Source organism: Aspergillus tanneri (assembly GCF_003426965.1).
Source record: "Aspergillus tanneri strain NIH1004 chromosome Unknown AapTan_2_pilon_pilon_pilon, whole genome shotgun sequence".
Classification (NCBI taxonomy): Eukaryota; Fungi; Ascomycota; class Eurotiomycetes; order Eurotiales; family Aspergillaceae; genus Aspergillus; species Aspergillus tanneri.
The window spans coordinates 881,255-908,999 of NW_022984629.1; the positions used below are offsets into that span (position 1 = coordinate 881,255).

The following is a 27,745-nucleotide window of genomic DNA, read 5'->3' on the forward strand; positions in this document are numbered from 1 at the left end:
GCGCTGCGGGAAACATCCATCGGAACTAGGCTACCGTAACGATTGTGCCGGTAAACACCACAGCGGCAGCAGGGTGAGTTTCTCCGAGCAAATACTTCCTCACCGAACTCTGAACTCCATCTGCCCCGCTGATACAGTCTGCAGTTGCAGTCGTCCCACCCGCAAAGACAAGTTCATACAAACCAGACGCAGAAACAGGATATTTATTGATATGAACAAGCCGCTTGCTGAATGGGCGATTTCCTCCGGAATGAGCTTGATTAGTTCGTCGAGAAATTTAGCTTTGTGGACCGTTTTTTGACCCGTCTTATTTTTTGACTTTGCTGAGTATTTCTCCATCTTTCTCGCCTGCTTTGCCGTTCCGGAAATCAAGCCAGATATTTTGAAATTCTGGAGATAGGCTGGCCGTTGCGTGGAGGAATGCTTGCACGGTGGCGGGAGAAATCAGGGTCAGTACACGCCGGGCATTTGGGCTCGGGCAACTCCAGCACCGACCTCTGCGAATTTGGATACTGTTTCGTAGATACATCGAGGTTCTTGTTAGGAAGGAGGCTGATAGCAAGATAGAGTCCGCCGAAGCCGCCTCCGACGATGGCAATCGAAAGTCGACCGGAGGAAGTCATTTTTGCGAGAGGTCGAGCTCAGGTACAGTCAAGGTAGCAAGAGAGCGTTACTGTGATTCATTATTATAGGGCCTATACAAGACACTGTGCTTCTCTATCGGATGTAACAGACTCGTCTTAGCTTTACATAGCCAGCTCTTTCTAAGGTCCCCCCTTCAGCTGCTCTCCAGCCTTGCAACGTGCATATTTTGGCCGACGCAAGGAGGCTTCTCATAACAAACAGTTAAGTTCTGATGTAAGTTGGTCCCAAGAGGTCTCCTAGGATGCGGCATTTTGTCATCGTACAAGGTTCGTTCCCTCCTCTAAGCTAGATAGCCCCTAAGCACCGAAAAGAAGCATTACTCCTTGTGCCATTAGGAGGAGGGTTTCACGTCATTTTCGATAAGGCTGGAGACATAATACTGGAATTGCCTTGCTGAATTGAATGAATTGAATATCTGTTGAACCTGTGAGTCTGTTAGTAATCAACAGGGAGCAACTTCCAGCCAATTACACGTGTACACAGATCACACGACCCAAAAAACGTGGAAGCGTGACACTTACCCATCCAGGTGATTGCCAAGACAAGAACGCGACATGCGACCTTTTTAAATACGAAATCAATTTCCTCCGAATTTCAATTTCTGTTTTCTTTTCTTCTTGCATCCCAAAGTTATAAGTGATTTTAACTGGTTCTTCAGCACTTGATATTTTTATTACTATGGAACCTCAACATGAATTTATTGATTTGGATGGTGTTCTTGCGTCAAGTGACTCAAGTTCAGAGAGTGTTCCTGACGTCGAGGTATTTAGATTCTGCCAAGTACTTGTTAACTGATTACTAACCACTTAATATGGAAATAGGGTATTCCCATACAACTTACAAATTCAAAAAGCAATTCCCTTCAGACATCTAAAATCGAGTATATTGATGACTTACCAGAGTATCCATCTAGTCATGTACATGGATATTCATATGTTGTTGCGTCCAGAGGACGAACACAGAGTGAAATGGAGCAGCTTGTTCATGAGGTAATACTAAGTACTTTGCAACTGCTTTTTAAGTACTTACTAATTGGTTAAAGATTCAATATTCACGGCGACAACAGCATGGACCAAGGCGACCGGTTACGTGCCCTTATTTTAACTGTTTAGTTAAAAGATGGACATGGAAATGCTCTGGTATCTATGCCTGTGAATATTTAAATTCATTTCTTCGATCTTATCACCATACATTTGTTGATGAAAATTATTGGAATATAATTCAAAAGTCTCAGGAAGATATTCGAATTCTAGAGACAGAGACTGCAAAACGAAATGCATATAGGTATTTAACTATTATTTAAGCAGTTCTAAAGCAGCTACTAAGTATCTTTAGCTATTATCGATCAAAAAAAGAATTCTTTAACAAAGGCCATGCATGTATTGACCAGCTACCATCTTGTAAGCCAGTGTTTAAGCGGCATACCCAAATGGTTGGTTCAATTATTTTCTAAATGCTTGTTAAGTACTTACTAATTAGTTATAGGATGTTCATGGCGAATACCCACCATATATTGGCTGCAGTAATGGATCAAATGAATTTCTAACAAAGCATCACAGAGGATCTATTCAAGGCCATACATTAATCGACCTACAATTTCTTGAGGATCTTTTCAATCAAAATATTATGCCTGCAACTGAAGAATGTAGTGTTTTTGAATCACTAACATCCCGACGAAAGTACTGTGGTAAGTACTTCTTATATAGTTATTAACTAGTTATTAACTATTTATAAGATCGAGATCACCTCCAAGGACCAGGGAGACTAAAACATACTCCTTGTAAGGTTATTTTTACTGCTTTAGTTCCAGTGGATATACATGAATGTCCATATATTCTTTTTACGTCACATGGAATTCATCAACATCCACCACCCCCACCTAGCAAGCCACCAGAGCGGATTCTCCAAGGAGTGAAAAACATTATTCAACAGATAAGAGATCCAGCTTTAACAACTGGTAAGTACTTTCTAAGCATTTATTAACTGTTTACTTAATATTTATATGGGACCAGCACAATTTCTTCGAAATCCACAATTAGAGGCATTCTGCCAGCAGTACAATGCTTCTACATTAGCAGAGATCCACTCCAGCTTTTGTAACAAGGACCGTATTGCAACGATTATTCAAAAACAACGACTTCTTTCATATCCAAATGGACAGGATATTAATGGGCTACTTTTTCTACAAAACCGGGATCCGTTGGTCAATGTAAGTAGTTTTTAATTACTTATTAAGTACTTGTTTAGTACTAACAAAGCACTTAGGAATATATTCAAGAGAAATATCATGATTCCCAAGGTACAATGGTATTTTGTGCCTTCAAAGATCAGATTCGTTTATTGTCAGCTCTATCTTCGTTTGAAGTTGATATGTCTTTTAAGAAAATTCGATCTAAAGAGATAAATGAGGTTCTTTTTGCAACGTTAATGCCAGATAAATGCAAAAGTAAGTAATTACAAGTACTTTTTAACTACTTACTTACCACTTAGTAACTAGTTATAACATTACTTCGAGTCTTTACCAGCGAAGATTCTACTGAAGGTTATTATTTACTTTTCAAACGTGCATTTCAACTTATACAAAAAATGTCTGGAAAACCGAATTTGTTCGATCCAATTCATGGATCCGGGATTTATGGTATTATTGTTAACATGGACTCAAAACAGTATACAGGTAAGCACTTCCTAAGCACTCTGTTAACTAATTACTAAATACTTAGGACTTGGGCAATATCTTTCTGAAACTGATCCTTATCACCGAGATTATATATGGCAATTACAGCATATTATTATATTCTGTCGGGTTCATTTTCAACGCTCGATTTTAAAGGCAATCGGAACAAAAAATAAAGGATCAGGCCTTTGGAATCGCATGATGAGTCTTCTAGAATGTCGTTCAGAGGCTGAATATGATGAGTTGATTGGACTACTAACAAGTTAGTATTTAAGTAGTAACTGACTACTTAATAAGTACTTGCTAACTACATATTAGAATATGAATCTCCCTCGGTCCAGAATTGGGCAACACAAAAGAAGAATGCAGTTGTTAAAGCAGGTTTAAATCAATCTTGCTCGAAAATTCAACCACATTATTTCAGTCTTCTACGAAATCATACAAATGCCGCTGAGCAATCACATCAAAAACCATGTGCTACTGGAAAGTATTTAACTTTACTTGAAGCAGTTCGAAAGTACTTACAACCCTTTTTATTATCCACCTAAGCAAAATTTACTAACTACTTTAGTTCCGCAAAACTTGATAAAGATAATATACTTCAATATCAAAATTTTCAGCAGTTCAATATTCATCATTCATATCGAGCTTCTACAATGGACGCAAATTATTTACGTCATATAAATCATGAAAGTAAGTTACTCCAAGTATTTTTAAAACGCTTCGCAAGTACTTAGTTTAATAATATAGGAAGCCGTAAACGTCAGCGATCCTCTTCAACAATTGAACCAGAGAGTCAAGGTATTAATCAAAACCTTGAAATTTCACATGGAAATTCAAAAAGTCCATCAATATCACCCTCTTCTCAGATTGCTGATAATGAGTAAGGATTTTATTATTCCTCAGGTATCTTCTAAGTAGTTGCTAACTAATTTAAAACTACTTAGATCGACAACCTCATCACGCAACTTTCGCCGAGTAACTTCAGAAAATAATTTAACACTTGAGCAACGTCGTCAAGAATTAGAACTACGAGACTTGGAGGCAGAAGTTAGAAGAAAAGAAGAAGAAGTTCGGTCAAAACAGCTTCAGAATGATAAATTGGAGCTAGAACTTATCAGGCAGCGGATGCAAATTCGGGAACAACAGCAAACTAATTAATAAACAGTTAGAAAGCAGTTAGATAATATGACACTCATATATGTATTGCATCTATACCTCTATTACATTTTCATACTTACTACATATTCCTTTTTACTGATAAATAGTTAGTATGTGATTACAAACTGTTGATGTAAAATTATTGCGGGTGCATTAAATATTTTATATCTCCTCTCCCTTCCTTCTGGTTACGGAACAAGGAGGAAAAAAAAGATATCAAAACACAACAATATAAGTATTTATTAACCAGTTGTTAAGTACTTAGTAGTGGTTTCTCAGCTAGCTAACTAAAAGCAAAGCTAAATCTCACTAGTTGTGAAGGGCTGGAGCCCATTTGGCCTCTCGGGCCAATGTCCCTATTATCCCTATTGTCCCTATTGTCCCTATTGTCCCTATTGTCCCTATTGTCCCTATTGTCCCTATTGTCCCTATTGTCCCTATTGTCCCTATTGAGCCTATGGGCGCTACAGGCCACTTGGCCCCATTGGCACTTGATGACCTACAACACGTGACCCTCCTGACCTTTTCCTCTTTCTTTCCTTCTTCAGCCATTCTCTTTATACATAGCCTATCCTATAGGTTCTACAGGTTCAGACTCTGACAAAAAGGCTGGCATTAAGAGACCGCAAACTGTGTGTTAAATAAGGAGGATAGATAGCTAGAAGGATCTCATTTGCATTGCAGAAGCTAATACTGGTAAACTTTACAGTAAAGTAATATAGGAGCCGTAGGCCCGTAGCTATTAAGAATTTAAAGTCACCAATTCCATTGCCTTTGCTTTTGTTTCGCAATCAGTAATGTAGTAAGCTATGCGTATTCTAGCCTATTATTTACCCAGCCACTAGATAATAATGTAAAGAAGCAGTGGTCATTAGGCTAGAACCCTAAAGCCAGGTATCTTGAATTTTCCAAGAGACAGCCTGGTATATAAGACCAGGAGAAGCTGATATCCCATCCGCGCATAGTAATCCACTCTCTATTTTTATCCTACAGGTATTGTCTAAGCCCTCCCTTCATATATAATTGCCGTGAAAAAATCGTTTACTTTTTAATAGTATGCCGTTAAGAAATCCTTTCTCATCCATATTGTATCTTGAGGTTGAATCTTATATTCGTCAATCGTTCTGGCCATAAGTTCGAAATATAGTGCATATTTATATTATAAATTTCAATTCGGTCATGGTACAGGCAAGCCTGTAGCATTTCGATTCGTCCAAATTTCACTCAGTGTGTCTGATCTTCGGGGCTTAGGCATTCTCCATTCCCCATCTATGTCTTACGATCGAAAGGTTGACATCGGTTATGCTATGTTTCAGCCTGAGAAACATCATAAATTGATGCCCGGAAAGAAGATTCTATTATGTTGCATATCAGCATCGATAGTTTGCAAAGGTAACATCTGTGCTGTTTACAACGATGCACAACAAGTCAGAGATCTCCCCAGTCCTCTTCAATCAACCTTCGCCGTTCCTCCTCCTGGATCAGCTCGTGCTGTCGATCCCTTGCGCTCTTTCCGGCAAAATATACGTAGGCTACGAGTGCTGTCCCCACTATAAACCCTACCCCCGCCAGAAAAATATTAACTGGAATGGGGTTGCCTTGGAGTGGACCGTGAGTCAGAGCGTCTAGGCCATACTGTGAAAAGTTCGCCAGGCCTGACACGCAAATTATCGCTCCGTAGATGCGACCAAAAGTTGCAAACCCAAAAACTTTTGTGGCATAGTCCCTGAGTCACGGTCAGCAACCGCATTCAATTCGGAATGCTCATAGCACTCACGACATCGCTGAATAATATAAGGGCCGAAGAAGCACAAACAGCGCTATGTTCATGTAGCCAGCCCACACTGCCGGTACGGAATTCAGAACTCCGATACCGGTCGTGAAGAGAACAATGGTTGCCAGAGTAGCCGGAACGCTGAGACGACCAAGGATCAGTCCAATGAAGGGAGTGGATATGACGCCGCCTACTGGGAGTGCAATATCAAAAAAGTGGTTGAGCCTCTCGGCCTGGAGTTCCGAATCCAGCATATATAAATACTGTGATCTAATAGTGGCGATGAAATAGTTCATCCGCAACATCTGCAAGACCGTCATAAGTGCAATCAAGATAAACCAGGGCGTTACCATCTGCTTCTGCGCAGGCTGCCCGTGAAGAATGCCCCAAACGCTGCTTATTACTTGGCGCTCTTCTTCCTGGTGCTCCCGTTGTTTTCGCTCACTTTCGTCGCCCAGGATGTTGTTGATTTTTCGAATCTTGACCCGGCGCCGCTCTGCTCGCTCATCTCGAATGCGTCGAAGCTCACCATCACTCTCAATCTCTTCGTCAGAGTCATGAACGTCGCGGGTAGCATCTTCTGCCTTCTCGATTTTGGCGTAGAGCAGACGTGAGCTTTGATAGTCGTGAGTGGGCATGATGATCAGTAGGGAGACGAAAATTAGCGCCGGGACTGTCAGGTAAGCCAGGTAAAACCATTTGGGTCCAAATGTCTGGTGATCTACTTTATATAATAGACGGTAGAATAGGTACATCGCTGCCGAGGCATCAAATGCGCCGGTGACTAGAGCGACAATCGTGCCTATGTACCTGGGAAAGGCATTGGCGATCTGAAATGAGGGGACGAAAATGAAAGTCCCTCCTAGAGCTAGGAAGAAATTGCCGACAATGTAACCGTCGAATCCTGCCCACGAAAAAGAAGCTGACATTAGCAAGCACCCGATGGTTAATGCACAACAGCCTGCAAACCCGCACATGCGAGAACCAAAGCGGTCCAGGATGGTCCCGACCGGGAGAGCTGATACATTTGCTGTAATGGAGCCGATTGTGAAGAATAGATTCAATCTGAGTGAGTATTAGCTTCGTAATTCCTTAAAAAAATCGGGTGTGGAGGCCAACTTCATATCTTGCTTGTGGCAGATCCCCACATCGTGTTGTAGCTCCTCCTCCGTACACAGGCTACGGTATACGCCTTCTTCTACGAGAATAGGTTTCAATGCTGCAAAGCCAAATACGATTCCCGAAGCGAACGAACAAGCTAGAACCGTGATGACTACCTGGACTGGAAAGACTTAGCAATGTATTGGGCCGGTACAAGAAATGTCTGAACCACATAACCAACCAAATCGTTTTATATTTGAGACCTTATAGGCCGGCGTCGCTTGTTTATCCCCTGTCTCCGGATGAGACTGAGGGAGAATATCATAGCTGATCTTGCGCCGGATGGGAGCCAGGGAGTCCAGGTTGGAGGCAACCTCCGTGGTGTAGGTTGCGTCGCCATCGGGTTCTGGTTCACGATCCACGCCATCGATTGCTGAAACGTGCTGCACCAAAGACATGGTTTAGACGTCAGGAAGGTAGGACTACAGCAGAGGAGTTTCAGGTTCTGAGGTCCTTCTACCACTACCAATCTCCCTACCTGGGATATCAAAGTATAGCTGATTGTTAAGACATGCGCGCTGTAAATATAGGTATGAATATGGACCACCAGGGGTTATCATAGCCGTGGAATGTCCCTGTGGATTCCTTCAAACGCAACCTGGTCATTTGACTCCTCTTCTACACAGCGACTATCTCCTTGTTTTCCAGTCTTTATCCTGATGAAGGCGTGTGGTGGTAGGTTCTAGAATGGCATGACTGGTGGTGGCTGATCCAAGATTACTAAGGTGACGTCATCGTACGCCGAACCCCCTAACACAGTCCAGATGGACATTTTATGCCCATTGCTATATACGCTTATGTTAAACATGCACCATCCATGATGCTACCCTGGAACAATACCGCGTTGCTACAAATTCAGGAACCTATATAAAGGCGGAATCTCGTTCATGGAACCCAACTACAGGTTCACGGGGACGACTTGTCGCGTGATGGCTTCGCGAAGACAGGTCTCTCGCCATGGACCCGGTTAAGAAGACGAGATCAACCTGCGGGAGAGCAGCGATTTCATGTCCAAAGTATATTCCAACAATTGGTTTCTGCTGTTGATGCATCTTTTGAATATGATTTGTTAATTTAACTATCGACAGGGAGGGAATCGGAAAACGCACTATGCTCTGCTCCATTCGGTCAGAGACGTCTATCCGGGTTGTTTGGGACACACACTGCTTCGTATTAGAAAGAGTGCACGTATGACTCGGGAGTCGGATAGACTGGATTGTCCACGACGTTCCACTTGGTGATTTGAAGCGTGCCTTACCTTAGAAGAGCAGCGGATAGAAGCTGTTCAAATATGTGACTATATATCCTAGCTATCCTTTACTATAGCTATGGGGGAATCACACTCTAGAACTGTAATTCGGGTCATGGTCGCTAGTTGATGTTCGAAGCACCGAATATCTAGATCATGGCCACTAGACTCGTAGGGGTTATCGAGGACTTGATGAGCGCGATTCCAGCGCGGTCTCAAACGCTACCTGTGACTGCATGCTTCGGCCGTGTGAGATTCAACCCATTGGATTGAAATGGAAAGATACGAGTCACTAGATGGAAGATCATGTGTGGCTTGCAACTCATCCATTCAGATAGACCTCGGAGATCGTCCAGAGCTGTCGGCTTTCTCTCCGTGCTGTCACTCTCATCTTTGTTCTTGGGGTAGATAAAAGAGGCTGCAGATCTATCACTAATTGTATATGTGGTTGTCACGATCAGTCTGACGCATAGTTGGCGTCACGAAATAAAATGCGATTGGAAGAAGTCGCCACATAGAATATCCTGGATGTCAACAGACGGAAAGGATCATGATGTAAATTTACTTGTATTAATAATTGTCAAATGTGGAAACGTTCTGGAAACCAATAACCCGATACGTGCTGAGGCATGTGTAGTTGTGCTCTGTTGTATTATCACTCCAGCTCTTATGCATCTTAGCAGATTGTCCTTTCACTGATTACCTATAGATAAGATTATATTATTGATAATACATAGCTATATTAATCTATGTAATGCAGTGGTGGACATCAAAAAGACCATGCTGAAATAGGGTCATGGAAGATCAGTGTGGTTCTGATGTTATTTTTTTATTTATTTTGAGGTAGTGATTGAAATCTGGTGATAGAAATATATATTAGATCAAGAAACAAGCACCAAGCATCAAGCATCACTAAGTACCATCAGCATTTAGTTGAACATGCTCTAAATGCCAAAGCTTAGCATGGAAATCTTGTCCGGCCTTCAGCTCGTGCTGATTCACACTCGAAAGCCTATCCACAAGTATAGTTCCACAGGTATCATCCACGTCGTTAAGGGGATCTACTTAAAGACGGCCAATTTAAGAAATAATTCCTTCCCTCGACAGTAGCAAGTCTTTAGTAGATTGCCCTGACTGAGATATACAGTCAGGGCAGCTCCAAAAATAAAAATAAAAATAAAATAAAAAATAAAATAAAATTGGGAGAGAAAGATAGAGAGATACTGAGAATAGGGGGAGGGAGGTCATACGCTAATCGAATAGGCGCGCATATGGATAATTCTTCATTGAAGCTATACACGTGGTGTTTATTTATCCTCATCTCGAGCTGCTCTGCATGCGCGACACAGAAAGGTCGGATGTGGCACCGGAATCATCATTTTGAGAGAATTTAATTTGATATATTGTTCTCTTTATACATCGGAGCTGGTCAAACGATTCTTGATATTCCTTTAGATTCTTCTGAGCTTCGTTGAGACTAGGTCTCGACTGTTGCCAATTAACCGAGGTTAGCCCAGACGGTAGAATCGTGTCAAGTGGAAACGGGCACGACATGAGAAGCGCTTAAATTGTAGGCAAAAGTGACAAAAGTTGATGCCTTGAGGATAGTGAAATAGCGAAATCTGTTTTAGAAAAGGAATATATCGATGATCCTACGACTGACATTTATGTGGCTGTAACAGATGGGTTCTGTGGTGATACAGATAGAGAAGGAAAAGAATAGAATTGCGTAGAAAGTACTTGTCGACGTATCGTGTCATGACTTCAATCTAAATGGCCACATCAAACTTTGAAGATTGCCAGCCGGGGGAAGCTTATTTCTCCTCTACCCCACCTCAAAACAATTAGGGAAAGGCTGTCTACCAATTATAATCAATATTCTTCGAGCTTCGACGGTCTAGATTTTGCCAACGATTCACAGGTACCGTTGATACCAGCCCACTTCGAGGTTGGGTGTGGGATCCACATGGTTAACAACGACTCTACCGGAACAGTCTATGACATTCTAAGTGGAGTTTCATCCCTTATTCATTGGCGCATTCCATTAACCAGTACTAATTGGCACGTTATAGTATATGATCATAGTACAAGGGCATCATCTCTAATTTGCATTAGATTATCATCACTAGCACCTTGTGAATCGTATTGAATAAGGTAGTGTCAGAAAAAGCTAGTCCATATTGGGATATCATGTGAAATAGTCATGACATGGTTGATTCTTAAGATGAAGGGGTCAACATAAAAATAACGCAATCATGAATACAGAGAATATTCAAGCCCTTATAGAATTACACCTATCATTCTGACAGGTAGCTACATTGCAACTGGCTGCCACTAGCCTCCTATTTCAACCTAGTTGGTTGATCTACTGTGATCTATCTGGGCATGATTATGCTTATTTAGTCAAGATCGAAAATGCACTTGCAAGTAAGATAAGATCTGGTTGATAGCGCAGAAAGAGAACGGGTTGCCCTCGATAAGTGGGAGCTGTCTTTCATAGGCTTTATGTCTCCGCGTTGCTCTGAAAGTTCGCCATTTAAATTTGATTTATATATTCGCAAAGTACCAGTATACATGTTCCAAAGAATCTGTTGATACACCAAAGCACTCGGTATTAATTCCTGACTGTATAAGACATCAGGCCAGCTGACATAAGATACATTGTTTGTCTTATGGAAGCATAAATATATATAGTATATGGCATACTGCACCATGTTCATTAGTTCTACAGTAACACACCCATGTCTACTAGGTTAGATCAAATTTTTGCTTAAAGCTTTCATTCACCCACACAGCTAATCTTATACCAGATACTGTGGGAGAAAGACAACGAGGACATTGGGGCTCTACGGAGAAATACCCAGCAGTGTTCCTCAACCAATGTTGCTCTTGAACGTCTACGAGAGTTGATCCTCAATAAAGGTAGCTGATTTTCTTTGCGCATATGGGTACAGGGTCAGTGGTTTATTATCATTGTACTGATCTATCTGACTGCATTTCTCTATTTCCAAGTTTGATTTCTACTTGCTTTAATTCCAAAGCTTGACGTTTTTTTTCTCAAACGAAAATAGATTTTGTGACGAAACACGGTGAAGACTCTGGAAGACACGGACTTAAATAGTATACGAAGTGTTGGTACTAGGTTTATAATTAATGACATGGACATCAATTTAGTAATTCAGAGGAAGTTTAATTATTATTACACTCATCTGTAAACTTGCCAGTTTATATACAAGATGAACATCGGTGATTGAAGACCAGTTTGATTCTGTACGCAATCCAAAGAGGCGAAAGAAAAAAAAGGTTTTATGCAGGCACAATCCTCCTTATCACCCTTGCATATTGCAGGACAATCCAGTGTGACGGATTTCAAGAGCTGATCAACCCAGGCAAGCAATTTGACCTTCTGGTCCGTAGCATGACCATTATAGTACACAGTCTCTAGCTAACCCCGGCAGCAGGGAAGACAATAACGGGGAATAGTATTTTGCTGTTGTAATAACTTAAACAGTTTATATTGCATCGGGCAGTCATACCAATAAAAGATACCAGCAACCTAATCTTGTTTCTCACCAAAGTCTCTGAGTATTGAGCAACTACCCAAACATTTTATGTGTCTTTATACTTGCCCGCTGAACCTTGGTGTTTCCTGAAAGGTTATCTGATACCTTCTACATCCCATGAGTAATGTTTCTGCTCTTGTAGCATATCCCAATGAGTAAAAAAGGATGGATTTCGCTTGGTAGGCCTGACATCTCTCTGTCAAACCTGATATTAAGGCCTCTAATAAGTTCCTATGGCCAACAACAACAGAAAGATGTGGATCTTTCTTGGATGCCTCTTTGGCTAGTTTGCCACGACACATGTGGAACAGTTCGATCCGATCTATATGATCTAAGGTCATTTTGGTTGCTCTTTGGTAACTGTATGTTCAATATTAAACTATTATGCAATATTCAAAGACTTGAGAAGAGAGGTGTCCTATGCGGTAAATGTGCGACATTATATGACAATGGCAATAATTTCTCTATTTAAATAAGCCTGATTAGACCCTTCATCTGGAACTTTCCGTCCGGACTCTAGAATGACGTCACATGATCAGATGGATTCTCCTCCCTTTGCGAAATTATTCGGTCACATATCTTGCGAACCATGGACCAGAGATTTTGAGTTATGCCAATTAGAGTCAATATGAATTAAACGCTTTCCGGAAATCGCTGTCACTCTTCTTAGAAATTAGGAGCTCTCAGAGCATTGATTCCATTGGATACCAGAGGGTTCAGTCGCTGGGCAAGTTCTCTTAAGGCAAATTGACTGAATGATACGTCCCAGGTCAAGCTTGTTGCCTCAGAGGGCAGTTGTTTGGCAGACGACAGGAAACTAAGTGATGTTTGCGTCATCTCAAGCCATACGTACTTCAGCATTACATTGCATAGACCAGTTGATACAGAACAGAGGGCCTTGTCAGTGCTGATGGCGGATGTGTCGACTACCGATACGCGCACCTCGTTCAATCTGGGAATGACTCGAAAGGGCTATGTTCATACATACCCTGCTGATGCCTAACCCAGATTTTCAAGCACAAATATATGCTTCCTCACAGCAAAACAGATGATGTAGCCTGCTTCACTTTCGCCAGAATATTTCCTAATTCTGCAATGAGTGGACCTGTGGCATTACTTTCACACCATAAATAGCAGACATCATGGCGATGTGAGGATATTTCAAGTAATGCTTCACATGTGTTGAAGAATTACTGCCTAGAGTACTGCGTAGACAATCTAGGCTACATATGCTCAACCGCCACTAGATCACGCTTCCTCTGTCCCTACCGAAATCGGCAAGCACTTTCTTGCCCTCACCTTGGCAATAAAGGAACGATTGTTTTGTGCGAGGGTGTCGTGCCATGCGCATGGGAGGCACATGGCGCAATCTCAGAACGGTTATCGCGGCGAATCTTGAAGTTCTTTGACTTCCAATTTGATCTACACAAGCTGCTTTCCGATAATATTGGGCGGTGACTCAGTATATTCAATTCTAACGAAGACATCGCAACCGAAGAGCAAGCAGGACCTATTAAATACGTATAATCTAGAAGAAATAAGACAACTAGAGAACAAACAACGCTCACTAGGTCTTAGCGACTGGCTTCTTTACCCTCGGAACACGAACCCACCAGTACAACAAACACGCCGCAAAGATATTAAAAACAATAAACACCCACATGAGCCCAAAATTCCTCCAGATATCCGAGTAACTCGACGAAATACCACTAAGGAACACATTCGTCTCCTTGATCGGGCAGAAGCTACAGCCAGAAGTCGCCATTTCGTCCTCGAGATACCCACCCATATTCGACATGTACGACTCCATGTACTCACCGCAAGTCCCATTAACCGGGTCAAAGCGCAGATATTCGTTGTCTGCGCAGGTTACGTTCGTATTGGATAAACCCACAGACAACATCCCGCTGACCAGGTACGTAAATGGCGAAACGCGGTACATGAAGATCCAGAACCCTGGGAGCTGATCTGGTGTCGCCAGAATCCCACAGAAAAGCAGACAAAGCAAGAAGAGCAGGTTACCTAGGTTTCCGGCGTTCTCGGTCGCCTCGAACGCCGTGATCATTAAATGCGCAAAGGTGGACGAGAAGAGAAGGAAGGTCCAGATCATTAGCCACATTTGCGTGCCCCGCAGGTTCACCGCGCCTGTTGGTTCGGCGTTGTGGTACAGACCGATCGGGTAGTACCAGCATAAGAACATAAGGACGGACATGAGCGAGTTCCAGGAGAGTTCGACGACGATGTTGGAGATGATGAAGGCTTTCCAGGAGTAGGTCTTTGAGAGGCGTTCGCGGACTTCGTATAGTGCGCGCTGGGCAACGAAATGCGGCATCATTTGTTGGATGAGTTGGCCGAATAGGGTGAATAGCATGAAGATGCCGAACATTTGGTTCTGGAGGCCTTGGATTGTGTTGGGTGTGCGGAAGAGAGAGAAGCCGATGAAGAGAGCAGTCAAGACGCAGAGGGCGGTCTTGGAGTAGATGTAAGTGGGCGAGCGCCAGATTTGCTGGAAAACTCGGATTTGGACTTCGCGGAGCTGGGCCCAGAAGGGAGCGGCGAATTCGCGGTAGCTGGCTTTGTCTTCGCTCTTTTGGCCGGATGTGGTGCGGGACAGGTTGGTTTGTGGGAAGTGTTCGTGTTTCAGTTCGGCGAGGTGCTCTTGGACTCGTGCGTATTCGGGGGAGTTACGCCATGTCTCGAACCAGTTGATATCAGTGTGGGATCCAGGAGCGGCACCGATCACGTCGAGCATCCATTCGGCGGGATTGGCGGCTGGAGGGCATGGAGGGCCACCGTTGCGGACGAAGTAGTCAATCATGATTTGCGAGTTGTGGCCGACTTCTCCAAAGTAGACGGTGCGACCACCAGGTTGAAGAAGGAGGAGACGATCGAAGCGCTGGAACAGCATGGCAGACGGTTGATGGATAGTACACACTAGGAACACGTTAGTGACAATTATGAATGCACGATCAAAAACTTACAAATAGCTTGGCCGTTCTTCTTCAGTTCATCGAGGAGATCAACAATAGCCCTGGATGTCTGAGAATCAAGCCCTGAGGTCGGTTCGTCCAAGAAAAGAAGCAGAGCCGGCCTAGCCGCAAGCTCTACCCCGATTGTGAGACGTTTACGTTGCTCAACATTAAGGCCTTCGCCAGGGACACCAATAACAGCGTCAGCATACTCGGTCATTGCAAGAAGCTTTATTACTTCTGTCACGTAGTTAATCTTTTCTTGACGAGGAACGTGAGCAGGCTGGCGTAGAAGAGCAGAGAATTCAAGCGCCTCGCGCACTGTAGCAGTACTCAAATGCAAATCTTGTTGCTGAACATAGCCGGTCTTCCGTTGGAAGGAGTCATCACAGGGTTTGCCATCGACAAGCATTTCTCCACTGATAACTCCCATAGTGGTACGCGTAGCCAGGACATCTAAGAGCGTGGTCTTTCCAGCACCAGAGACGCCCATAAGCGCTGTCAAAGTCCACGGTTTAACCCATCCGTCAACGTGGTCAAGAATCCTGCGATTCTCCTTTCCAATCTTGATATCGAAGCAGACATCCTTCCATTGGAAGATCGCGGTTTGGCGTTCGACCATGGCAAGGCCGCCGGAGTCAGTCTTCTCCACAGTGACGCTGCGGCCACTACCCCCTTCAAGATCTTCATCTGACTTGCCCTTCTTCAGAGCTTTGTGTCCACGAGGAAAAACTAGGACCTCGCCCTTCGACTTCTTCTCGGTGACGAAGTCAGTAGCAACTAGATAGACAGCCCCGAGCAGGAGCATGTAGGCGAATATAACACCGATGTTTCTCCACTTGTGCGAGGCGGTATAGCCATACGCTGACTCGATGTAGGCATCACCATTAACAAAGGATTGTCCGGGTACAGATCCGACGGTGGAGCAAACACGGTTATTAGGCCCGAGATCCGCGTAGCCAGGACCCGACGGGACATAGTTCATGCACGGGAAGTCGCGGCCGTGGAACTCATTAATTAGTAGAGACTCAAAGCCATAGCTAATAGGATTAATATAGGCAATCCAGCGAGCCCACCCAAGCATGTACCCTGTTGGGATAGTAAACCCGGTATACATAATAAGACTAAGAAGGAGAACGGCGGAGAAGGGTAGAGCCTGAACAAGGGATCTTGTTAGCGATGCCATAGACCGGAAGAACATCGACATGGTCAGAGTCAGGAAGAACGAGGTAAAGACAAAGAAGAAGAAAGCACCGGGTTCTCTCCTTAAGTTAGTCATGAAGTAGAGAACTATATTGGAAGTAATAGCGTTGAGAATCTTATAGGGCAAATCCATTATTATCGATGAAATTGCTTCAGCAGATGGGTGGTAGAGAGCGTATCGGGAGTGCTTCTCTATGATCCCTCGTTGCGCGTACAGAGTCAGCATTTCAAGGCCACAACCAAGGGCGTTCATAAGAACAGCAAAGAAGAGAAGAGCACCGCGCTGAAAGAAGGTACTTGTGTCGACCTTGAGGTTATAGAAGATGCTAGCGATAATGAGAGCCATAATAGTATTTCCGAATAACGAAGAGATTGTGACGCTGGGATCAGCCTTTAATCGTTGATACCCGCGCCACAGGCACAGCTTCACCTGTTGTGCATAGGAAAGGGTGTAGGGAGACAATACACGCTGAGTCTTGGCTTGCCGAGCTCGCCGAGACTGCTTGAACTTGTCCAAGTATTCACCACCCAGTGCGAACTTTGTATTATACTTCTTAATATCTTGCACAAGCTGTGCTCGCTGTGGTGAGGCCTTCCATCGTGCAGCGAACTCATCGGGTGTTCGAGGTACACGGTCTTCGTAACCTGGCTGCACGACATGCTCGCGGTGGCTAGTCATAGAGGTGAGAAAATTGGCATCGGTTTGTCGCTCGGGGCAGGCAAAGCCCATATCAAGGAAGTACTGCTTCGCCGTGTATGTGGGACCGAAGTAGATCTCGCGGCCTTCGTATAGAACCAGGACCTTATCGAAGTATACATAGGCAGCCTGAGGAGCTTGGTACAAAGAGACACAGGCTGTGGCGCCATTAATGTCTGTCTGCATGCGCAATGTCTTGCAGAACTCGATGGCACTCGCACTATCAAGACCACGAGTGGAGTTATCCCAACACTGCAGCGGCGCGTTGTTAAGGCAAGCTTCGGCGATACTAACCCGCTTGCGCTCTCCACCAGACACACCGCGAATAAAGTCGTTTCCTACGATCGTGTTCTTGGTGCGGCTGAGACCAAACATGGCTATAATCACGTCTCGCATATGGCTGGCATACTGGGTCACACTGACCCCTCCAGGAATGTGTCGTGGTGCTCGGGCGCGCGCAGCAAAGTAGAGGGTATCTCCAACAGTAAGCTTGGGGAAGTGGACGTCGACCTCCGCGGTGTAGATGGCTTCGCCTCTAAACTCGTGGGCCATCTGTTTTGCGCTCACACCTGTTGGAAATTAGCAAAGAACCCTGCTCTTGAGTCAATCGGACATACCTTGGAAATTGATGTTTGAGCTCTTATCGACATGAAAGCTGTGAGTCTCTCCAGCAATAGTTTTCAAGAAAGTCGAGCATCCCGATCCAGGGGGTCCAAGAACCACCAGCATCTCTCCAGCCTCCACCAGTCCTTCCAAGTTCTGTAAAATCGGGATTTTGCGCTGCTTTTGGCCGAGCGCTTTCCTTGCCAGACTAAGCACCTCTAACCAGAAGTTGCCGACGCGTTTTTGGTAATAGGTGTCAGAACCGAAACCGTGCACATTAAGATTGCTAAAGGCGACTCCCAGGGTTTGCAGCGGATGTGCCTGCTCGTCCTCGGTGTTCATCTGTAGCATGGCCTTGCACCACGCCCGAGCATTAAAGTGTTCGCTATTGGGGTCCAGGGCCGATCCTGCCTCCGCAGCAAAAGGGTTTTGTCCCGCGGTGGAATAGGTGCTCTGCTCTGTGAACTGTCTGGCCAGCTGATGAACCTCCGCTTCCTTCTTCCCCATAGTGGAACTGGAGGCGCTTCCGGACCCATGACTGTCATTCATGTTTGCGGGTGTCCTGGTTCGACGGCGCCAATGAGCGCCGTCAAATGTATCAAACTATACTTATAGTAAAGATAAGGAGTAGACGGTGTGGAGCTGGGAGAGCAGAAGATACAGACGTCACACTAGATAAAGCAGCAGCCCCATTTGCTCTTGTTTCTGGCCATTGGGCTGAATGCATGGTGGATAACGCGATCCACGGCAACTATTTTGGTTCGATTCATGCAAACGAAGGGTCTAGCCCACCAAGACAATGGCTCTTATCAGCAGAAAGTAGCTAACCTAAATCGATGGCTAACGTCAGCCAGATCTTCGGGCCGCAAATCCACACCCATCCGTGTCCAATCATCTGTCTTGCTAATCCTACTAGCCCTGCTAGTCTTGGAGATCGCCAGCTTATTCATCTTTTCCCTGCCAAGTCTAAATCACGAACGAAAGTGCAGCTGGCTCTACGGGTACGGATAGTTCATTTTCCGCAAGTTCTCTCAGATCCTGTCATATTTCTAGGTGTAATTCTATGAGAGCTTGAATATTCTCATTTTATTCGGGGTGGCTGTTGTGTGTTATGCTGACGTCAGGTAAACACACGTCATGACTAGTATCACATGATTTCCTAATGTGGACTAGCTTCATTCTGACAGACCGGTTGAGAATTCCGTTTCCAGTGGACTGACATCAAAGAGGAATGGTGAACCTCCAAACTGTGAAGTCTATATGAGCAACCGTGTCAGTCAATATAGGAGCTGTTCTATGTTATCAACTGGGTTGCTAGCGAAGTCCCAACTCCAGAACTCCGAAAACTTTAGTATCTTCGTTGAAGAGATGCATCTGCTGCACGTGGGGCAGAGCTAACGGAACCTCTGATAAACGCACAACACACTCTGCCCGACCGTCGCCGTTTCAAAAATGGTTGATATGAAGACGGGCGGTCTATTTTGCATGTGGACGCGGATGATGATCACCAAGAGTCCGTCGGCGACAAAATTTCTAACAGCGACATGAATCTGTTCGGCTGCCTCATTGGACGCTTCTTCCAGATCCACGAAGACTATCGAATCTCGCTTCAGCTGGCTAGTCTAAGGCGAAGGAGATCGCCGAGGATCTCGTCGAAGGGAGTTATTCCTTCACGCTGGTCCACTGCGTTCAGACTCTGGAGTCAGAGTCCGAGCTCGCGGGGGAGATGATGCAGCTGCGGGCGTTCCTCGTGAAGAGACGGCTTGGTAAACTTAGCCATGAGGCCAAGCGAGAGGTGTTGGTGACCATGAAGAAGACAGAAGCTTGGAGTACACGCTCGGCGTTCTGCGGGAACCGCACGTCGAGTTGGAGAAGGAAGTCGGAAATTAGAGGCGACATTTGGCGAGGAGAACTTCGCATCGAGGGTGCTAGAGTTGCTGAAGATATAGGATATACAAATTGGTAGATTAATAATTTCATACTAGTGCCTCTATGTCCAGCGGATCCTCGCCTCTGATACTGCGCCACCATTCGCTTTGTCGCACAAGTTCTCCCTCCTCTCCACCTAGCAGAGACCAGTACTTCTTCAGAAACCACACCTTTGCCTCCCAGCTGCGGTTGTCCCACGGAGTACCAGTCGAAGAGTATCCAGTAGAAGCATCTCGATCCTTCCTCCCAACGCCTGCCCCTCCCCAACATACTAAACCAGTGACGGCGTCGCGGAGAAATTCATCCTCGTCCACCTCTTGCTGGTGGAGGATGAGATTCTTCCGCAGCGTCCGAAAGGGCAGAACATCAATGTATGGAGGGTGCTCGACAGTAATTTGTTCACTGCTTGGTCTCAAGTCCGGTTTGAGGGTCTTGAATATCCTCTGCACTGTGCAGATCATGTTTTCCTTGACCGTGTCGTCCGCCGATGCCCTGATCGACCGATAGAATGGCGAGGGAGATTCCTCGATACACATCATCTCCTCCGTAATGCCAACATGCATTCTGAGAGTATCCATTGCAGCTAACGTACAGATCGTTTCCAGGCGAAAATGGTTGGCATATGGATCGGGTGCAGGTGCGACCGGTCCAATCCTGAGTATCCTGACCTCGGTAGAGCTGTATGGGCCAGGACCATGTGTTTGTACCTGTACCTGGAAATGTGGCCTGGAGCAATCGCATTCGACGGTGGTGGTCGTCCAGCATCGACTAAGGCCGTCATTGTGTTTATCATGGACGAGAATGGAAGGATCAACATGTGTTGGAGGAACCCATACACTCGGTGTCGACAAGGGAGCTTCTGACGGTGGCAATTGTTCTGTGAAGTCTGAGATGGCTAGTGTTGATGGGGAGATATCTGAATGTGGGAGCTGTGCCGTGTAATCCCAAATCGTAGGATCCCAGATGGTTAGTGACGATATGGTATTGTCTGGGGGTGTCAGATGTATTGTAGAGTCCCAGATGTTCAGTGCTGATGTGGTATGGTCTGACTGTGGAAGAAGGTGTTGGCAATCCTTGGGAGTGGCCGTCGATGAATTGGAAATCGATACGTCCGAAACATCATAGCTAGGGATCGACTCGGATTGGATTGTGCCCGTCGTCGGGGTTGTCAGAGATGCTGCAAGCGTTTCGAGGTTCTCCATTCGCTCACGGAGCTTCTCTCCTAGAAAGAACACTCGATCAGTATTTCCCCTTCCCCCCAAGATCCTTCCCCGATCTATCTGTGTATAATCCAAGCTGCACTCACGGTATTTACGTTGCGCTCGGATGTTCTGTTGCCGCCTTTTTTCGGGGTCGCGACGCACGGGTTTTCGCTTCTCCTTGCCCATACTTTCGCTCCGTGCTTTCTCGTCCATCGTGTCTCGTGGCATCGTGTATATCGTTTTTATCTCTTGTAGATCGTTAAAAGATATGGACGGATGGACGAGGTAAGCTGGATGGGGCGGCTGATGGGAAGTGCGGAGTCTAGAAAATCAAGTAATACAGTATGCGCTAACTAGGCCAGCTTATTTTGTGTTGACTAAAGGATATTATAAATAGTCTCCTTAGACAGAGACTCTCACTTCTAAGGTTGATATAACTGTTAGGATAGAAACTTTTTTCGAGTTTATCGAATAGGATTATTTATTTTTTTTTGAGAAGCAAGACTGGTTTATTTATAGGAGCTAGTATTGCCCTACAGAATATAATAGTACTTAGACTCAGTATTGGATGATGGGTGTAGAGGATAGAACATCACTTTGAGAGGCTAGAGGGCATTATGTGCCATATTTTAATTTCCTATCTAAATTAGCCTAGAAAGACCAGCATAACTAACCGATTGGATGTATAAAGATGCCGGATATTTGATGCCGGCTATTTCCCCTCATGATCGACATCTCTATACTAAGAGAAGGCAGAATTGATTCCACGAACCCCAAACGAGAATTAAAGCAATTATGAATGATATATATACTGGTTCGGCCAGTTTAAAATCACCCAAGCAACCATGACAATGCACATACTCTACATCGTCAGTCTTCTCCTCCCCCTGTCCCAGGCAGTGATATTCAAACCACAAAATGCCTTCCAACCAATCACTCCGCAGGTCCCATCCCATCCCATCAACCTAGAACCCCATTTCAACAATCGTGCATTTGGCCAAGAACCAAAAGATGCCAACTTTGACGGCTCTGGAAGTAAGCCACTCCCCATATACACCGTCTTCTGATAGTAATACTATACTCACTCTGTAGATGCATATCCCGCACAACAGATGCCCTCCAGTACATTCATCTACGCAGGAACCAACTACACATTCCCGATCTACCATGCCTCGGGAAACGATAACGTTCTTTCCCAGGGCCAGGAGATCCATCTCCCCAGATCTAAATACGTCAGCGTACATATCCTCGCTGCCTCCGAGTCCGGCATGGCATCTGGTACTCTCAACGCTACCTATTCCGACGGCAGCACAAGCTCCACGCAAGTCCTCATCCCTGCCTGGTGGAGTTGGCCCCATCCGGCCGGAGGGGACTTGGTATTCCCGCATTTCCAAACACCCGACGCAGTCGACTATAATCGGTCGAATATCTTCCAGTCGGTGCATTGGGTTGATTCCTCGCGGGAGCTGGTTTCGCTGACTCTACCCAATGTGACTGGGGGGGCGGCAACCAAGCCAGGAGGGAAAGAGATCGGGACCAGGTTGCATATTTTCGCCATCTCGGTGTGGCCTGCTCGAACGGAGGCGATGGAACTGGAGTCGCCGGTTCTGGAGGTACAGTATGCGCGGTCGACGAGGAAATGGATAATGGATAGGTCACGGAATGCACAGATTGTAGAAGTAGTGGTAACTAATGTGGGAAGCCAGTTGGTGCTGCGGAATCATACTGTTCGTGTACGAATCGACTCGTCGGGCGTGGAGACTGTGACTGAGGCGCGAATCAATCGACTTGCGCCAGGGGATCGCGCGACTGTGGAGATTGGAGTCAGGAATAAAGACGGGGTTGAACCTGGGAGTGATGGACCCGCGACGGTGGTGATTTCAGGACATGCCGTGCGCAGCGAGAGGTACACGTTCCATGCGACGTATGGGATTGCGCCCTATGAAGCAACGTACGAGTCGATCTATTCGCATGAATCGCCGAATTGGTTCAACGACGCCAAGTACGGCATATTTATCCACTGGGGACCGTATGCTGTCCCGGGATGGGGGAATTCCGGAAAGAACGAAAACTATGCTGAATGGTGAGTCTACAATATTGATACATAATATGTTTTCGTTAACGATGACAGGTACTGGTGGAACCTGAACCAAGGCCCTAATACTGCCGTCGCAACATATGAGCATCATCTCAAGACCTACGGACCAGATATTGTATACGATGATTTCTTCCAAAACTTCACGGCAGACGCATGGGACCCAAGGGAATGGGTGGATCTCTTTGCCGACGCAGGAGCAAAGTATTTTGTACAAGTGAGCAAGCATCATGACGGATATGCCATCTTCGATCTCCCGGCCCATGTCACAGAGCGGACCTCTGTGGTACAACCCCCTCATCGGAACCTGCTCCAAGTAAGTCTATCAATACCTTGGTAGCTAGTACTGAGCAGCCAAAGGAACTCTTCGACGCTGCAGCGACATATCAGCCTCATTTACATCGTGCGGTGTATTACTCGCTCCCGGAGTGGTTTCATCCTGACTACAGGAAGTATGGGTTTGGATCATGGCCAGGAGGTATCACCAGACCCTGTACCTATATCATTCGACTATAGGAAACTAACAACTAAAGGCAACGCGACTAACCCATTCACAAACACCTCCCTGCCATATACCGGCTACATACCCGTATCCGACTATGTGAGCGACAAGATCCTCCCAGAGATGCACACACTCGCAGCGATGAACACCTCTATAATGTGGTGCGACATTGGCGGACCGAACCGCACGACGGAATTCGCCGCCTGGTGGTTCAACTACGCATCGCAGCAGAGCCACCAAGTAGCCATGAACGCGCGCTGTGGACTACCGGGCGACTTTGACACGCCCGAATACGCACGGTACGGCTCCGTGCAAGCGCGCAAATGGGAAAGTAGTCTGGGGATGGACCCGTACAGCTATGGGTACAACGGGGCGACGCCGCTGGCGAGTTACATGAATGCTAGCGAGATTGTCACTAGCTTGGTGGATATTGTGAGTAAGAATGGGAACTTCCTGCTTGATATTGGGCCAATGGCGAACGGGAGTATTCTCGAGGTGGAACAGAGAAATCTGCGACAGGCAGGGAAGTGGATTCGGAGTCATGCAGAGGCGGTTTTTGGGACGAAGTACTGGTTTGTGACGGCGGAGGATGGGGCTCTGAGATTTGTGGTTAGTGAGGATGCTTTTTACATCCATTGTTTGGGGAGGCCTAGTAGGGAGATTGTTCTAAGGTATCCTGTTCCGTGGGTTGAGGGGGATGAAGTTACCGTGGTTGGGGGAGCTATGCATGGGGGTGTGGTTCCCAGTAGACGGATGGACAATGGAAATGTAGTATTGGAAGTTAGTGAGGAGGTGGCTCAGGGGGACCAGTATGTTTGGGTGTTTAAGATTGCATATTGATATCCATGATTAAGTTGTACAGATGCTAGAAGCAACCCTGACAGTATGACAAAGATTCTCCAATCACTGCAAGCATCTACTAAATTCTGCTATAACATGCGACAATTCGGATAGAGGACATGGATGAGGCAACTAGCTTAGTGATATTCTTGAATGTATATGCGGTTATACGGGATGAAGTGAGGAAGATTGCGGGAGATGTTTTGTTGATGTTGATTATGTTCAAGATGGAAATGATGTATATGATGCTGTGGTCGAAAGGCCCTTGGGCAAGGACGCTATTGCCTGAGTTTATTTAGTTTGGCTTAAGATTTATTTACAGGTGTATCTTGGTTGACATACGTATCTTGGAGGATGGGCAGCATGAGATGATGGTACGATGGGAGATTCTCGTCAAGGAGATGGGTGTGGACGCTTTGGATTAATTCGGGGTTCAGATTCAGGGTAGAGATATCGGGGGGTTCTGGTATTCGTGGCTCTATTCTACTTAGAGTGGATTATCATGATAGGTGTGGCGTATATGCATTTATGTCGTCCATGATGATTGCTATAAGTAGTGGTGGTATATTGAAATTTGGAATGAAGCACAATGGCTCTGAATACGAGCGCCAAGTCACAGTGTCTGTGACTAATTTTAAGTGACTAACTAACTACCATACATTTAATTATTTCCGTCCAGAGAAGAGTACAATAGATAAAGTAGGACGCAAGCTATCCATCTTGACTAAACTCCCAATATCAAGAAGGGATGCTCTGCCAACTCACGAGCTGTCTTGCTCTCCTCCCGACACTGCTTGAGCATATCCCGCAAAATGACAAGAGCATCTTCTCTTCCTCAATGGACAATATTGAATCTTCCAGTTTTCGAGCCGGGGTGAAATCCTCGTAAAGGAATTTGCCTATGTTAATCTCGATAAGCAAACAGACACTCAACCTAGATCAGGAGGAATACCCACTTTAGTCAAAACACGATCCACTGAATACTGTCGCGCGTTTCGACAAACGTCTTAGGTTTCTATCACGTCCGGCCACTGTGCTGTGCCATGGTGTAGACTTTGCAAGTAATCCAACCCAACCAGAAGAAATAACAAGTACGTTTTAGCGATAGGAAGAGGTAATCGTCGACGCTTGAACCATCTCTCAAAATCCAAGGCGGTTCCCGCATCGGTTCATATACCAGACACAGATGTGTTCCTCGCGAGCCAGCGACCTCGAAGCTATCCAGACAGATTCAAATGACAGCTGAGCCGCAACGGGATGCACTCTGTTGTGCGATGTGTTGTTCCACAGGACGCTCACGGCATGCATCGTTCCAATCACTATAGGTTATTTTCAACGCGGCTGTGCGCTCAACCTACCATTGGAATCTATAATCCATCAATCATAAGTCGTAGAGACGTTGGAGGTACAGCAAGAACAAGCATAGCGTGAGACATCCCGTGCTAGCCGTACGGTCGATCGCATGCCCCAGCCGATCTTTGCGAGTAATTGATAGACTCGCTATCCAGGAGAGAGAACCTGGGCAGGTTTGCGCAGGGAGAAGAATGTGCGTTTTGGAACGCGGTATATAGAATTGTATTTATAGTATTCCGTAGACTGATATTGATTAGACTATTTATACACAATATTAAACACTACAATCCCTACCGTACATATTACCAACAAACCCCTGATATTAAACGCATTAAGAAGTATACGGTGGAGGCGGCTCCCTTGGATTCATTTCCACCGTATTCACAACCACACCCTTCCTCTTCTTCCCCTGCCTGCGAATCCACAGTAGACTCCCCAGCATCACGATCCCAAGACCCACCACGCCAACCACAACCCCAATAGCTACCTTCTCGCCTGTCGATAACCCCTTGTCATTGGACTCACTGCTCGCCTCACCGCTCGAAACACATCGGACTGTCCCGTTCAAGATGTGTTTCGCAGACTCGGTCAATGCAGCACAGTCTAAATGGAGGTCGGAGTTGATTGCTAGATCTTTGAAGGATTTGAGGTTTGGAAGAGATACGCTATACATAGTAAGTATATACATTAAAGACAGAAAGAAGAAGGGAAAAGAGGGGGAAGACCTTTCAAGACTCCCAGATAGGTGGATTTCACTGGCGTTCACGAACGGGAGGGTCAGGTTGAGTGGACTCCTAGCGTTAAGGATTACGTCTGCAGCTGGATAGCGTAGAGAAGGCATATGGACACTGGAATTGGATCGTTAACAGTGTAAACATAAACATAGAAGAGGGAGATAGGTAGACCTTGTGAAATGCCCCGCCATGCTCACTCTACCAGCCAGGAAGGTTAGTCTCGGAAAGTTGATTTCTGTAGGGGTTTTGTCCAGATCAATGTTGATTGCATAAAGGCCGCTGCGACTTAATCCGGCGGAAGACAGTCGACGAAATGATATACTGGATATGTTTAGTTGTGCACATGGTAAGTATGGGCATAGGGATATGGATGTCGTGACGGACTTGGTTGCTGCGCCATACACAAAGATCCCCCCCCCTACTAGTTCCAGCGAGTCAAAAGTCCGACTCAGATCGAGGGCGTACTTCGACCTGCCGGGATTATGGCCTTTTTTGACAGTGCTGAGTTGCAGTGTTGAGTTGACTGTGTGCAATGCATTAAATGACATCCTTTGTTGGTCTAGTTAGCACTTTAATCGGCACAAGATTGGATAATAAGACTACTGCCAACCTCGTGTAATTCCCGCTCAAACTCATCGAATAATTGACATTCCTCAGCGACGAAAAGTCCACCACAGAGTCCTCCGGTTGTGCCAACGACAGACTGGTTAAGGATACCAGCCGAGGCATAGACACGTTCCGTACTCTAGGGGTCTCTACCAAGGACATCGACCCACCGAGATACTCGAGATCCGGCATCTCAATCGACGACATCTCCGTCGTTGCCTCGGGATTTTCCTCGTCGGCGCGGATATTTCCAGTGATATTGGTGATATGGGGCAGACGAAGCGGCCCCGAAAAATTGGCCCCTATCAGGAGATTGCCAACCAGCGTGGTGCAGTTTTGCGACAAAAAGTCCAGCTCAGACTGGCGGGTCGCGATGAAGTTATGCCGTGGGAAATGACACTCTTGGGCCATAGCTGGTATGACAGGCTTAGCGATTCATTCTCTTCAAAAATTGGAGTGGGTGAAATGAACCTACCAAGGGTGCCCATTAAGGGCAGTACGACAGAGATACGGGGACCCATCATGTCCACGCAGCAGGACACAACTGCGCATAGAGAGCTGAGGATACAGATACTGGAGCCAGCAAACCTCAGGATGCTTGCTCAGGTTGATAATTAAACGGTGCAACGCCACGCTGGTCTCTCGCTAAGGCTCCTAATCGCTGCCAAGGAGCCATACTAGTTTCTCGCTGTCATGGATGGAGAATGGTGATTTTAGTGCATGCGTTAAGCTAACAGCCGGACCTGCCATTGGACCGGAGTTATATAATGAAGTCATTGGTGGGA

At 45.6% G+C, this 27,745-nt stretch overlaps 6 protein-coding genes across 6 annotated transcripts; 1 reads left to right on the forward strand and 5 right to left on the reverse strand.

Annotated features, from left to right (window-relative positions):
• Window positions 1-5,908: 5,908 nt before the first annotated feature.
• ATNIH1004_000266 (uncharacterized protein) lies at window positions 5,909-7,813 on the reverse strand (the record flags this gene model as incomplete). The annotated part of the gene is made up of 4 exons (XM_033564988.1): window positions 5,909-6,206; window positions 6,258-7,319; window positions 7,374-7,536; window positions 7,597-7,813. 4 exons carry the CDS (start codon window positions 7,811-7,813, stop codon window positions 5,909-5,911), a joined length of 1,740 nt encoding a protein of 579 aa, XP_033430745.1.
• Window positions 7,814-13,794: 5,981 nt separating this feature from the next.
• Window positions 13,795-18,248, reverse strand: ATNIH1004_000267 (ABC drug exporter AbcA; the record flags this gene model as incomplete). The annotated part of the gene is made up of 3 exons (XM_033564989.1): window positions 13,795-15,161; window positions 15,209-17,665; window positions 17,714-18,248. The coding sequence occupies 3 exons, from the start codon at window positions 18,246-18,248 to the stop codon at window positions 13,795-13,797; spliced, it is 4,359 nt and encodes a 1,452-aa protein (XP_033430746.1).
• Window positions 18,249-19,093: 845 nt separating this feature from the next.
• ATNIH1004_000268 (uncharacterized protein) lies at window positions 19,094-19,598 on the reverse strand (the record flags this gene model as incomplete). The annotated part of the gene is made up of 2 exons (XM_033564990.1): window positions 19,094-19,321; window positions 19,395-19,598. The coding sequence occupies 2 exons, from the start codon at window positions 19,596-19,598 to the stop codon at window positions 19,094-19,096; spliced, it is 432 nt and encodes a 143-aa protein (XP_033430747.1).
• A 77-nt stretch (window positions 19,599-19,675) lies between these two features.
• On the reverse strand, window positions 19,676-21,058 carry ATNIH1004_000269 (bZIP transcription factor; the record flags this gene model as incomplete). Its single annotated transcript, XM_033564991.1, has 2 exons — window positions 19,676-20,850; window positions 20,935-21,058. 2 exons carry the CDS (start codon window positions 21,056-21,058, stop codon window positions 19,676-19,678), a joined length of 1,299 nt encoding a protein of 432 aa, XP_033430748.1.
• A 623-nt stretch (window positions 21,059-21,681) lies between these two features.
• Window positions 21,682-24,692, forward strand: ATNIH1004_000270 (uncharacterized protein; the record flags this gene model as incomplete). Its single annotated transcript, XM_033564992.1, has 5 exons — window positions 21,682-21,865; window positions 21,923-22,913; window positions 22,962-23,241; window positions 23,305-24,236; window positions 24,590-24,692. The coding sequence occupies 5 exons, from the start codon at window positions 21,682-21,684 to the stop codon at window positions 24,690-24,692; spliced, it is 2,490 nt and encodes an 829-aa protein (XP_033430749.1).
• A 1,259-nt stretch (window positions 24,693-25,951) lies between these two features.
• Window positions 25,952-27,481, reverse strand: ATNIH1004_000271 (uncharacterized protein; the record flags this gene model as incomplete). The annotated part of the gene is made up of 6 exons (XM_033564993.1): window positions 25,952-26,285; window positions 26,346-26,468; window positions 26,526-26,675; window positions 26,739-26,903; window positions 26,965-27,373; window positions 27,436-27,481. 6 exons carry the CDS (start codon window positions 27,479-27,481, stop codon window positions 25,952-25,954), a joined length of 1,227 nt encoding a protein of 408 aa, XP_033430750.1.
• Window positions 27,482-27,745: the final 264 nt, after the last annotated feature.